At 29.6% G+C, this 14,697-nt stretch overlaps 1 protein-coding gene across 1 annotated transcript in view; it reads right to left on the reverse strand.

Moving 5' to 3' along the window:
- Positions 1–1,116: 1,116 nt before the first annotated feature.
- LOC143249182 (irregular chiasm C-roughest protein-like) overlaps positions 1,117–14,697 on the reverse strand; it is a 233,103-nt gene continuing 219,522 nt past the window's right edge. Inside the window, exons 4-5 of the mRNA XM_076498641.1 lie at positions 8,104–8,397; positions 1,117–2,819 (exon numbers count right to left, since the gene is read on the reverse strand). Coding sequence (XP_076354756.1) covers positions 2,701–2,819; positions 8,104–8,397 — 413 coding nt within the window. The 3' untranslated portion in view covers positions 1,117–2,700. The remainder of the gene's footprint in view (positions 2,820–8,103; positions 8,398–14,697) is intronic.

Raw genomic sequence — 14,697 nt, forward strand, 5'->3', positions numbered from 1 at the left:
CAAACTAATAAGTAAAGAGGTAATATTATACTTTTTTAATTAACTACAAGAAGATTTGTTTGTTTTCGAATTTCACTCAAACCTACGATATCTACACTAGCAGTGTAAGACTAGAGGGAAGGCAGCTAGTTATCACCACCCACTGCCAACTCTTGGACTACATGTTTGGTGTGACAGAGATTTGAGCTCGCGACCTTCAAATAACGAGTCGAGTGCTCTAACCACCTGGCCATGCTAAGTTCTCATAATAAGAGATCAACTAGCTGGTGATAACTCTATTCATGATCGCGATACTAAAGTCATTCATTATTACCTTAAAAACTGAGTTCGAAAACGAAGCAGTAGACACAGTAGATTTGGAAAGGTCATAGTATTGTGTATTTGTTTTTAGAAAAGTAAAAAACTTTCTGAATTTAAAGAAAAAATGAACAATTCTAGTGTTTCAGAAAAAACGACTATGAGAAGAGATATCGAACTTATGACCACTGTTCAAGAAATGTTGTAATATTTATCAAATTCTAATGTGTCTAATAATCTGTGAGTAATAAACATTGTAATATAATTTATTTATAATATTTGTTTTAAAATTGGAAAAAATAATTAAAATTAAAAGTTTCTTTTTCTTTTTAATTGAAAATTTGGGCATAAAATTTTGATTAATGATATTTATATCTAAATCTAGGAAATAGTTGTTGTGTCAGCGCTCTGGTGGTTAAATCTCTTTGTCGAGAAGATATTAATAATTTGGTAAATGAATACCGTCAATACGTAGTTACGAACGCCCAAAAATGTGCAGAGATTTGTTACAGTTTTTGTTATTAGGATTCACTATAAATGACAATTTGATTTCAAATAAATATAAATCTGTAATCTGTGGAATAAAGTTTCTATATAGATAATGCAGGTAAGAAAATAATAAAAAAATAATTTTTTATTTTCCATGGATATTAACGATTCTGTAGTTGTTTTATAAGTGAGGAGTTATATTTAATTATACATTGGAGCAAAAAGTATTATGAATGTTTAGCTTGAGGTGGGAATATTTTATAATTAACTTTATGTATACCTTTATGTGTATAAATGAACTTTAAAGAAATATGAAAAACAAACATGAAATAAATTTCAATAAATATTTATTTAACCGATACGATACTGTTTATAGCGAACTTCAATTTTTACAATATAGACTAATAAGAAAGAATTAAGTATCTTATAGTTTTTCTATTAAAACAAGAATAATCTACAAAATCAATATCAAAACACTGTACCAGACATAAACCAAATAAACCAAACCTTGAAGTAATGGGTTTTTAGCCTTTGGAACATGAAGTTTAACAGTGAGCATTTATACATATGAGAACCTTCGTGATGTAAATTACACATATACAAAGTTTAGAATAAATACTTATACGAATTGTGAAGACCTAAAATACAGTGTGAATGTACAAATATTATAATGATAACTTTTGAATCTATAGACAAAACATATATTTCTATTGTAAACTATGACGTAAATACTGATGGAAAAATTAAGATATTAATTGAACCATTATGTAAGTAATTTATAATACTTAATATTTATCAATAAATTTTTCCTCGACTTCCAGCACATGAGCCATACACTTCCACACACATATTTAATACTTATATCAATAGGCAACACCTATAGCAGGTTTTCCAAGTAATAGTTCAGTTGAAATTCGAGCACAAGATAATACGTATTATATATGTACAAGATGACAACCACTAAATATATACTTTATTCACATATATTCCACTTTCCTTCTTTTATGAAGCTTAGAAGTGAACGCTTATTTTACATTAATATTTTGAACATTGGCGTATAAACATGCGGACATACATAAACATTTATATGTATATTGAATAAATATACATATGTGTGCATGTGTGAGTGTCCATGTATTTTGAAGGTATAGTCATGTATAAAAGCAATAATGTCTTACATATAATGAAAAAACATTTTGGAAGCATAAGAATAATAAAATTGTAAATTAATGTAATAGCTCACGCATGTTCATACTAAAAAAATTATATTGTTTGAGTTCAATTTATGTATGTATTAGCTTCCAGGTATATGTTTATCTAGATTCTCTATATATAGTAGTTGAGTTCAACCTAAGTAATATACTTTAAATTTCCCCATATTCATCAAGAACACACTTCTGTGTACGCCACTCATCATAGTCAATACTATGTAAAGAGTTATTACAATTTTTAATTTAACAAAAAGCTCTTAGTCACCTAATAGTATCGAAAGAAAAAATATATTTGAAGCTGTATGAGAGAGAGATATACGACCGACAATTTTGAAACATTGACAAGAAGGGAATGGCAATATAAATCAATGATTAATACGACAACACCAGAAATGATGACCTTTATATTTCAGCCTAGAAAAAATACTAACATATCTTTTCTTGGTAAGGATATCATTTTATTCATTATATATCGCGATTTTCAATGTTACTGTATTAAAGCTGAAAAGTAGTAAGGGATTTTGCTGTAAATGCAGTAAAAAATACACGAGCTCTTTCTCTGATATTCAAAACACACATGTAGTTTGTCAATATCAGTAATCTCCATGCTATAGTCAAATGGTGAGATCGTCTTGTAGCTAGTACACTAGAGAGTGAGCTTCCTGCAACTGCTTCTTTAAGTACGTGTCCAATAAAGTCGTCATCACCGTTGCTGAGTGAGCAGAAAGGCGGTTAAAATTCCGATCAATAGACTTTTTGTGGGTAATAATCCTTTAGCGTAAGATGCATGCTTCCCACGCTGCATTGCAGCTGGGTTTTCTCCTAGAAGAAAATATAAGATAGCAATAAAAGATATGTCTATTGTAGATAACTGAATATCATGAAACTGTAATATATATATACTTCTGAGTAATATTTTTTATTGTGAGTTTTATTTCTATTAATAAAATTATCATTTCGAAAAGTATGTCTAATGCCGTGTATTTTAATACTTATTTCGGTAAATGTGCGAAATAGTGACATAAAGTGAGGTTTTTAGCATATTTCATATCCTTATAGATAGAATTGGAAATCATATCAATAATGAACACCTGTACAATCTTACATATTTTCTTAGGCAAGTCTGGATAAATTATGAATACACACACTTGCACATGTATAAGGTGATCTTACAAATAATTCCATATTAGAATGATTACATATAAAATATTACGTCTTCCAAACTAAACGAGTAATTATTTTTTGTCAACAATAAAAGATTGAGGATTTGAGTAGCATACATGTCACTGTGTAGATGAGAATTAATGAGCACTTACCATAACAGGTGATGTCCATTGCATCGTTAACAACAGAACTTATTAAAAATGGTAAAACTATTTTAGACACCTTCTGCATAAGATTTTTTAAACATACCATAAAATATTGTCTCTTCTTTAAATCCAAATTATTTTTCTTAATGTGTCTCCAATGAAAGTTTACTCCACTACAATAAGGATATCAATATAAAGATATTAAATGGGAGATTTTCTTAATAACGATCCTGAAATAACAGGAGATAGGAATATATGTAATAATTTACACGATTATAAATTCTCCTTGTTTAGAATTATAAAAAATCGTTTAGTTAGAAATTTATAGACGTAACGATAATTCTCTGCTATATTTATGTATCTGCAGAGCTTTTCAATCCGACCACCATTCATTCAATTCTTGCTTAGTAGGGCTATACTTTGGTCTGATACACTTAAACTAGAAACAGGTTTTTCATTTTTGTATTTAGATGTTTTTCTTAAGGATTGTGTGTGGTTAAAAGTCAAACATCACCAAACACAATCTTGAGCTCCTGTATAGTCATATTTACAGCAGTCAATCTGAAAATTGTCACAAATTAATTTTTTATGCTTCAAACACAGAGGCATATAAAATATTTGCTATTTCTTAGGCTTTATAGGGAGGGTTGAGGGTGTTGGGTTCAGAGCTCACAAAAAAATATAATTTAGGTCATATTTTCACCAGTTTACATGGGGTTTGATACAAATCTGGTCCCACATATTGACAAGCAAAAATGATGAACTTACTGATTTTTTTGTTGACATGCCATAAAAATCGTAATTTTGGCTTTCCGCAATTACTCCTCCGTAATTAGTTTAAAGGTAATTTCTGTATATGTATGCATTAAAAAATATGGGACATGTCCAATTTAGTCATTTTAGCAGGTCAAAAAGTTAAGTAAACTCATAAATTTTAGGGTTTGAGCCAATTATATATAGCCATATTTCGAACAATTTAAGTGAGATTTAGATTAAAAACACCTTTTGTGGTTCCCAAAAAACGATAGACAATTTTAGAATTTTTGTTTTTTCTTCAATTTTTTCACCGAGGAAAGTGCAATTTATAGTGTTCGATTATTCATATGAACCTTCTTGTAGATTACAAAAAGTGATGTAAACAGTTTTTAACTTTTATTGATTTTTTTTACAATTGTTTGGGGTAACAATTTTCAAGTTGGAGTTGCATGATGGGGACATGCAGCATTCGCCCGCCAAAGTAAGCTTTTTTTGATTTAAAATTAATCTTCCTTTATAATATATATCCACATAAATAACTGATTCATTTGAACTTTTTTTTAAGGGATATCAGAATTTATCATACAAATATTTTCGTGTGTATACATACATTTCGAATATGTATATTTTATATGAATGTATAATCTTGAGCTTCCATCACTAATTTTACATATCAGATTTTAACAGAGTACTTCTAATACGGCTGAATCTAACACCTTAGTGTTTTAATAAGAAAATAAAACAGAATATACTTCCATTTTTAGTATGCTTGTAAAAAAGTGATTATAGGTTTTTTCAGAATATTGTTTTATGTTAGGGTTTCTTTTTCTTACTGGATTTAAAATATCGTTGTAGCTAAAAATAATATGAAATGAATATTTCATAATTGGTTCAGAACACTGTTACAAAATAATTTTGTTTGGAATTTTGCGCAAAGCTACACGAGGGATATCTGCGCTAGCCGTCCCTAATTTTGCAGTGTAAGTCTAGAGGAAAGGCAGATAGTCATCACTACCCACCGCCAGTTCTTGGGCCACTCTTTTGCCAACGAATAGTGGGATTGACCGTCACATTATAATGCTCCTACGGCTGAAAGGGCGAGAATTTTTTGGTGCGAACCCGCGCCCCTCAGATTACTAGTCGAACGCCTTAACCTACCTGGCCATGCAGGGCCTCAAAATAATTTTTCCAGAGTATTTTAAAAATATTCCAAAATAGATATAATGAAGAAACATCTCATAGAAGATGAGGGTATAATTAACTTTTCGTTTTGGTATAATTGACAAAGTAACCGCATATTATAAAGTTTCTTTTTTTTTAATCATATAGATATAATACTTTAGCCAACAATTCCTGACAACGAATAATTACTCAATACCTTTAAACTCGTTATGTTTCTCTACAGGATATTGAAGGTGTTAACTAAAGCTTGACACTAGAAGCATGTAAATCCATTAATGTCAGCAGAGATTTTCTGACAAGAAAAATTAGATACTATATATTTCAATAAGGCAGCATCTTTTGGGTTTATTGTGCTTCATTTTATGAGACCTAATTATTTTTTCACAGTATTAAAATGTAGCTACCTCAGCTGTTTTTATTTATAGGTGTAGCTATTCATAATAATAAAATATAAAAACAAAGTTCATTTTACTTTAACCTTGACAGTAACAGAACATTTATCATACATAACTATTTTAAAACAACGAATCATAATGTACAAAATACATTCATATATGTTAGAAAAATACAAACAATTTCCAGTTCTTGCGATATTTACTTTACTGATCTAATTAATTTTAATAACATCATGAGACCTTTAAATTTTCTTAAAACATAATTAAACGCTTGTAAATGATTACAAATTAATATAAAATTGAACTGATCAATAGAACTTTACGTCAAGTGAAAAACGAGTAATTTCTTTTTCAAAATTGTTTATTTAAACTTTGAAAAATAGGAGATTTTCATTTCAATTTAGCTTTTCGGAAAACGGAAGCCGTTATTTACATCAAACAGGAATATTTTATAGAAATTACATTATCCATTGCTATATGAGAAAATGTAATCCCAAGGTAAGATAACTTATAAATTGTTATATTAATGTAGAGAAGAATAATTTATGCCTGTAGTATAATTGATATTCGCGATAAATTCTTATAGAAATTATTTTGTTATCACAATCCTATTAATAACTAATTAATTTAAAATGAAATATGTATAAAATCAAATTTCACACTTATCTTTTCTGGTTGTTAATAACGACAGAGTGTCTTTTAATTTTAGTATTGATATCAGTCTGATAACGCGGAATATTAAAGTTTCGTGTTATAATAAATAAACGTATATGTATGTATACCTCTCATTTGTAGAAGTAATAGACAGCTTCGGTTTGAACATGTTGTTAGGATAGTTTGACTATGCTGCCATCTCTTACTCATTATTCTAACTATAATTTTATTTTTAAGTTTGCAAAACAACATATTTCTTAGTTATAAACTGTAGGATTCGTTGGTATAATTCATAAACTTCAGATTAGAAGTGCATTTTTTTCAGCAATAGAACACAAATTAAAATTCTGGGGCGCTAACCACCAAACCACGCGTAGCACCTTCATTTCAATAAAAAAGAAAGAGAAATGATTAAGCTAATGCTTTCTTCCCTTTTCCAATAAAAACATTCTGTTTCCTTGTTTACTGTTCAGTTTTACTTCTGAAACGCAATTAATTTCAAGTCAAATAATTGTTGAACCGTTAACACTTAATACTGCCGTATTAATTAATATGTCTGCACTGTATTAATAAGTGAAATGATCCACTACTAACTTTTTTGTTACTTTCTTTAGAGTACAGCCACTTTTGGCTATCTACTATACACACCGTATGGAATCGAACCTTAAATTTTAGCGTTGAAAGTCTATAAATTTGCCAATTTTACAATGGGAAACAGCAAGAGTGGAGTTAAAGTACGTAAACGTTAGAAACAAAATATAAATATATGTTTCTAACAGACAAAGGTCTTTTACTCATTTCACGCTTTTCATCAAATAAAGAGTAAACAAGGATCAATGAAGACGACCTGAGTGTTATAACTGTATCACACAATACCAACATTATTGTTTGCACCTATTTGGTGTACAGTTAGCAGTTCTTAACAGTTCTGTACTTTATAAAGTTTGACATCGGTATAGATTAGGCTTTATTTTGTTAAATAAAAAGAAATACATAATCAAGAGATGGGTTAGTTGTTTGGAATTAAGCATGAAACTACGCAATGGGTAATCTGTGCTCTGTCCACCACGGGTATCAAAACCAGGTTTCTAACGGAGCGGGTCTGCAGACATGGCGTGTGATATGGAAGGTGCACAGTTAACAGAATAGGCGACTAAAATATGGAAATTTAACCTATTGTTTTTTATATTTGTATTTTAAGCTGTACGATCTCACGAAGCAATAGCTCTAAATATTATCTTCTTAAAATGAAAATGAAAAAAAACTTAGCGATCGTATAATCCATTCTTAATTTTCATAATGTTGTAATTTAAAATTCACCTAAAATAAAGACAAGGAGATGAAATTCTTAGACATTTATTGCATATTGACCCTGTTATTACTGTATCTTGTGTTACTAACAGTTGTAGTTTGCTTTGTTATAATTCTGGCAATGATTAATTCATCAGCGATTAAATAATAAAGAAATACATGGTTTACGGAATGGATTATTTGATGACATTTAAGAAATAAATTGAAGTAAGTTTAAGTATTAGCTTGAAACACATCTCGTTAACCTTTTTAGTGATGTTTCAGTAAAATTATTTTGTAATATTCATTTTTCAGATATCCCGTTAATGTAATCGTATCACTCCTTAAAGGAAACAATAAAAGATTCTTTAATGTGTTAATAGGATGAGTTAAAGATAGACAAGTTTGATATTACATTGAAATTATTAGGGATTTACACATACACGTTTACTTATATGTTACGGTTAGAGTATTTCATTAGAAAATGTAATATTTTGTTTTACGTAAATATATACAAACCATTTAGAACATGAACCGCTGTTTCAGCGGGATCAGCATTAGAAGGAACACAGGAGTAGTTCCCTGTATTAGAAGATTGAGCTTTCTCTATCCAAAGCGTACTGGTAGCTGAGGGATTAATCTGGGTTTTCACTTCAACACCCTTGTGGGCCTCGTAGTTGATCACTTGATTGTTGTGATACCAAAACACGTAGTCAGGAGGTACAGGACTTTTTTGAATTATACAAGTCAAGTTGATAGCGCTGTCCTTGTTGATATAGATTGTAGGACCTCCTAAAATTTCAGCTTTACTTACTATGAAAAGAAGAAGAAGAAACCAAATAAAATGAGTAAGAAGCAGCTTAGAGTTTATTATATCGTAAGCTTATTACCTAAGTCAACCATTACATGTATAACATGACTGGAAAGAAATAAAAGTACTGTTTAAAGGTTTACTAATGATCAGTTTCTTTATGAAAGACGTAACTCAACTTCTGGGTATCCAAGGGAGCAACCAACCAAAATGAAACTTTTTATTGTTCTTTTAAAAATAACTCTATGACGTAGGTAGCACTGATGTAGTCATTACTATCTATCAATGCAGCAGAAAATAAGCCATAAACGAATACAACTTCTTGAGCTTCTCCAGTCATTGATTAGAGAATGCCAATTCGTATGCGAAAGTTGCAGTTTTATCGTAAAAAGGTGCAAATATATTAATAGTCATTTAGTTCATTGTACGATATTAAGTAAGGATGGGTATTTTTAGTCAAAAGCAGGATGATACTAGAGTCTGTCATATACCTTAGCCTCGCCAAAACTTCATTTTCCAGGTTATATTAAGATGTAATGTGGACATATAAACGAGACAAAGTTATGATTTGTACACAGAAGAAGAATCACTGATCCAAGTAGGATAAACTGAAACACCAGATTGGCTTATTTAACAGTGTGCAGTACTGTACACTGTTGATTATTTACCAGAAACAAACAGTGAAATGTATTATTTGTATAAATTCTGAAGAAAATGAACACTCAAATTGTTTTTAATGCATTTTTTAAGTTTAAGTTGCACTTAGTGATCAAGGGCCATAGACTACTGAATTGTAGCTTTCAAAAAACGCATGATGCCTGACATTGAGAAGAGATTATGGAAAACGTAAGATATGACATGACGGCTTTTTGATTGAATGAGAGAAAATGTAGAATATAGGAAGTAAGGATCAATGAAGACCCAAGGGAAACATTATAACAAGAATGGAGAAAGGTGGAATAGAAGTTAGTTATAAGAATTCCGAGGCTAAAAAATAATAGACGCTACACAGATATTATTACAGGAAATAAATAATATTGCAGTTTTCTAGACACATTACTCACAATTAACTCATTAACAATATCGATTTGAGATTCATTGAAATTCTGAAAGTGGTTACATTAGCATTTCACGTTTATGGGTATTTGTTGAAAATTACATCTTTTCACTTTCTCCAACTTGTAGATAAAATCTAAGATTTCACGCCTCGAAGAGTAAAACCCATAAAAGACCGATATATCTCCCAAGAAATGCTAAAGGCAAACTGACTTACTACAATATTTCCTTTAATGGCAGGGACGCCTCTTCTATGAAGTGGTATATTATTAAGCTAAGCCAGGCAAAAGTGATTTGATATTCCATGTGATAATCAACAGAAACTATTTAACTGACAGATAAAGTAAGTAGAATAAAAGTAGAAAATGAGAAAAAAATGTAATTAGAAAAGAAAATTTTGCAGTTTGTCTTTATTTAGTAATGGAGCGTGTGACTGAAACCAGTACAACCAACATGCTGTGCCTGTCTTAGTAAAGTAATTTTGTACGTATGGTAATATTGGTATGATGATATTTTAACGCAGAAAAAAATGTTATTCTATTTTACAATGAAATTTAATTTAGCTGATTATTTCGCGACAAATCACTATCTTCTATCTATAATGGCTCCTTTTGAGATAATTATAATAATAATAATAAATTTATTAAGCAATAAATTAGACACAAAAAATCAAATATCAATATAAAACCATCAACAAAGAGTTAACTCGTCCTGTGATGGTTAAACACATAATAATGTAAAATCAAAACTTACAAAATCAATATAAAGTTCCCAGAATATTATAATCAGTATTTAAGATCCATTGTTTTAAGTATTTCTTTTGATTAACACGATTAATAGAAGATCTTATACTATAAGGAATAAAATTATGAATACGAGGTGCCAAATAAAGATATTGATGAAGTGTAACTGTTTTACGTGGTGTGGGTACATTAATTGGAAAAAAAGATTGAAGTCGTGTAAAATATGAAGTGACTTTAAAAGGCCTATTAAAAGAAACATGCAATGTAGATAAAGCTAAAAAATATAAATAAAGTTTATCATATGAAAGTGGGGAGTTAAATTTACTGAAATCGGTATCAAGCCTATGAGTAAAAATAAGAGAGAAAACACTTTTTTGCAACTTGTGAATAGGAATTAAAAAAGTCTTATATGTACACCCCAAATTGAAATACAATATTGTAAGAAAGATTGAAAGAGAGCATAATATACACTTAACAAAATATGATAAGGAGCACAATGACTAAGTTCAAAATTAGCATAGAACTATATTTTAATTTATTAACTAAAGAATTAATATGAAATTGCCAATTTAATTTTCGATCTAAAATAATTCCTAAATATTTAACAGAGGAAACTTGAGTCAATTTGGGACACTTACAATTAGGGTAAGTATAACAATCACTAGAATGATAAAAATAGAAGGAAAAGCTGGAATGACACCATAAAGGTTAAACTGAAGAAGAAAAGATTTAGATATATTTAAGGATAAGTCATTACAGAAAAGCCAATTTTAATTTTATTAAGATCACTAGAAATAATGGCTTCATTAATTAGATTTGGCTTACTATAAACAACAGCAATATCATCGGCATAGGCTTGGATATCTCCAAAAACTGTTGGTAAAGAATATCATTTATATAAATGAGAAATAATAAAGGGCCCAGAACAGAACCTTGTGGTACTCCAACATTAATTGTAAGCCAATCACTATAATTATTATGGATACAAACTGATTGCTTTCTATTGTGAAAGTAAGAAAAAACCAATCAAAAACAATGCCTCTAAAACCATAATAAGATAATTTATTTAACAATATTTTATGATTAACAGAATCAAAAGCTTTGGCTAAGTCAAGAAAAACAGCAATTGGATGAAGATCAGAATCCAAAGCTTCTGTAATATTTCCCACAAGTTTAGCAACAGCAACCTCCGTTCCAAGCCCAGGCCGAAAGCCAAATTGAGAAGGAGACAAAACTGAATGTCTATCAAGAAATGATAAAATTCTAATCTTCATAGATTTTTCAAGTAGTTTAGAGAAATGTATTAATAAGGAAATAGGTCTATAATTCGTAAAATCAGAAATATTACCAGATTTATAAATAGGAATGACCAATGATAACTTTAAAGCATTAGGAAACTTCCCTTGAGTAAAAGATAAATTAATTAAAAAAAGTCAAAATTGGTGCAAAAGATTAGCATTAGCTTTCAAAATCTTAACCGAAACACCATCTACACCATTAGAAGCTGAATTTGATAAGGAGAAAATATTATTCATAGTTTCAGATACAGTAACAGGATATAGGTAACAAGAAGAAGAAGGAGCAGGAGGCATGCCCTGAGAACAAAATTTAGGATTGGAGCAAGTAGATTTAGCAACATTAACAAAAAAATAATTCAAATCAGATAAATCAGTAGTACCAAAATTACAAAATTTCTTATTATTTTTTTTAACATCAATAATAGAGTTAACAATATTCCAATTCTGTTTAATAGTTTTAGCATTCTTAAACAGGTTATGATAATAAGTCCATTTAGTCTTACGGGTCAAGCTAACAACATAATTCCTTAAACACTTAAATCTAATCTTTAGATAAATATCATCAGGAAATTGATGTACTTTCTTTTTTTAACTTATCTCTTTTAATCATTAACAAAACCAATTCACTGGTAATCCATGGCTTAATTTTTCTAAACTTTCGTGACACAGAAACAGTAGTAGTACAACTTTGAATACAATCAGTTAACACTTCAGCAAAATTATCATAAGCAACATTAACATCAGAACAATTCATAACACAGGACCAATCTGAAAAATTCAAACAAGAACTCAATTCATTAAACTTAATCTTTTGAACATTTGAGACATGTTCTAGATCCGATAAAATGTCTATACATAAAACAATTGGAAAATGATCGGTCAAAAAACTCTCAACAATATAAGAATAACAATTTTTAATAGTATTTCCACTAATTAAAAAAATGATCAATACAAGAATTAGTAACATTGGTTATCCGTGTAGGAGAAGAAATAATAATACGAAGATTGTTCTCAGACAAAAACTTAAAATATGCATTTTTATAACAAACATCATCAAATGCCAAAACATCTATATTAAAATCACCAACAAGTATATTAATATCATATTTGTATAAATTCAATTCTAATGAAAGCTAGCGACTATAATCTAGAAAACCACAGTCAGTAATAATAAAACCTGATATTTTACATATAATGCAGATTCTAAAAGGCATGTTGCGATAGACTTACAATTTGGAAGAAAATTATCATAGGTTCATTTTGGAGCATGTAAACGTGGTGAAATTAATGCATGCCATCATATTTTTAATTATGTTAACAAGAGTGGCGATGATAGTTGTACACATGTCATTAGATCAGATAAAAAATAGGAACGAAGAGAAATGAGCTTCTTTGCCAGGTATCTTTTGCGGAGAAGTATTTGGTACATTAATCATTATAGTGCTATATGATTTTATTCTGAAATGGAACGCGAAACATAGAAGACTCAAATCTGGAACAATGTAGTTTGACGATTCAGTTTAAAAACGACTTATATAAGGTGTGGAAAGCACAATAGGTAAATATAGGCTCAATAGTATTGAATGACAAAGCACAATCAGGCACAATGAGGAAACACACAGGAGGCATACTTGATTGCTGAAAATTGGAAGTTACACAAAATGTATTAGAAACTGTCTTCCAGGAAACAGTCATATTGATTTAATATAAGAAAATATTTTTTTGCCAAAGATGAGTATTAAAAGTTGTAAGGATATACATATTCCAAAAAAGTAGTACTTGAAATGTGTGTGGCTCCTTCTAACAGGAAATTCAAAACTATAGAGAAAGTTGCTTAATGTTAATCTCGTAATCTAAAATTATTTTTCAAGAAACTAGTTGTTGTCTTATATATTAAATGTACCATTAACTTTTGTTGTTTTAACGTTTTATAATGGTTAATCCCAGACTATGGTTTATATTTTTGTTTTAAGTTAAATTAATGAAAGTTAAAAGAAAGGACAGTTTCACAGTGTAAAAAAATTCGTATTTCGTAAATTATGTATAAATATGTAGCTGTATTTAACCTTCACTTTAGTTTCCATTTAAATAAGTTTGACTTTTGAAATATGAATGTTATTATAACGTTAGCTTGAAAGTTTTAAGAAGTTATATAATCACAATCAATAAAAATGTGTATGGTTTAATCTTGAAAATGTGTTTTGTAGGTACTAATAATCTCTTACATAACTATATCTTGTGGAATTCTTAATATAGTGATATAACTGAGAAGTAACTTAGATCTTATAAAAAATACTTTATGTTTCTTACTCGTTCTATGACGTTTTGATGGACAATCATTGACCAAAAAAATTAGAGAATGCACCTAACAATAGGTTAATCTACACCACGGCTCAGTTATAGCAACAGTTCGATATCGCATAAAATCCACAAACAGATAGACTCAGTGAAAACAATAATTCAACATGATTTCAAATCCACAAACAAGTGAGAGACGTTTGAAAATATTTAAATAACTTTCTCCAGGGTGATGAGAAAAGCTTAACTGGATTAAAATTCAAAGGTTCTGGTTGCAATGGAAAATATGTGAGCTTTATTCAAGTTGCCAGTTGTTTTACTAAAGCATCTCACTAGTGTGTGAATACATTTAAAGTACGTTTTAGTTTTCCTTGTCGACTGAGGTTTTTAGATTGTCACTGGACGTAGTTTAATTCCTCAGGAAGATGATAGGTCCAAGAACATTATCTTTGGAAACCTTCAGAACTTTGTAGAACGTCCTTTAGTTTTCATGGTTGCCATGAATTTCGAGTCCAATGATTCACAATGTTTATGCTATACGTCATCTTTCACACGTATTTGAAACAGCATGAAACGAGATTTCTCAATAAAAACAATAAGCTGACGTATCACCGTTTAAAACATGCATATACTGAGATTCATCAAACTACATCCCCTTCGTCAATTGATCTAAAGTCCTATCGTACTAGTCATAGCTCTACTGCACCATAGATTATGGGACTAAAAATGGGTGAAAACTACTTAACTCAACGCGGTTCCTGAAACATTGTATGTAGCTCCCAGATAAAGTGTTCTATTTGTCGGCAATCCTGTAGATAATTTTACTTTCGCTCCTGGAGATTTATTTACTGATAGATAAATTTATTGGTTGTTTTAATCCATATAAACACATTTGTTCATTTGCTTG

This window comes from Tachypleus tridentatus, chromosome 4 (genome assembly GCF_004210375.1).
Source record: "Tachypleus tridentatus isolate NWPU-2018 chromosome 4, ASM421037v1, whole genome shotgun sequence".
Lineage (NCBI taxonomy): Eukaryota > Metazoa > Arthropoda > Merostomata > Xiphosura > Limulidae > Tachypleus > Tachypleus tridentatus.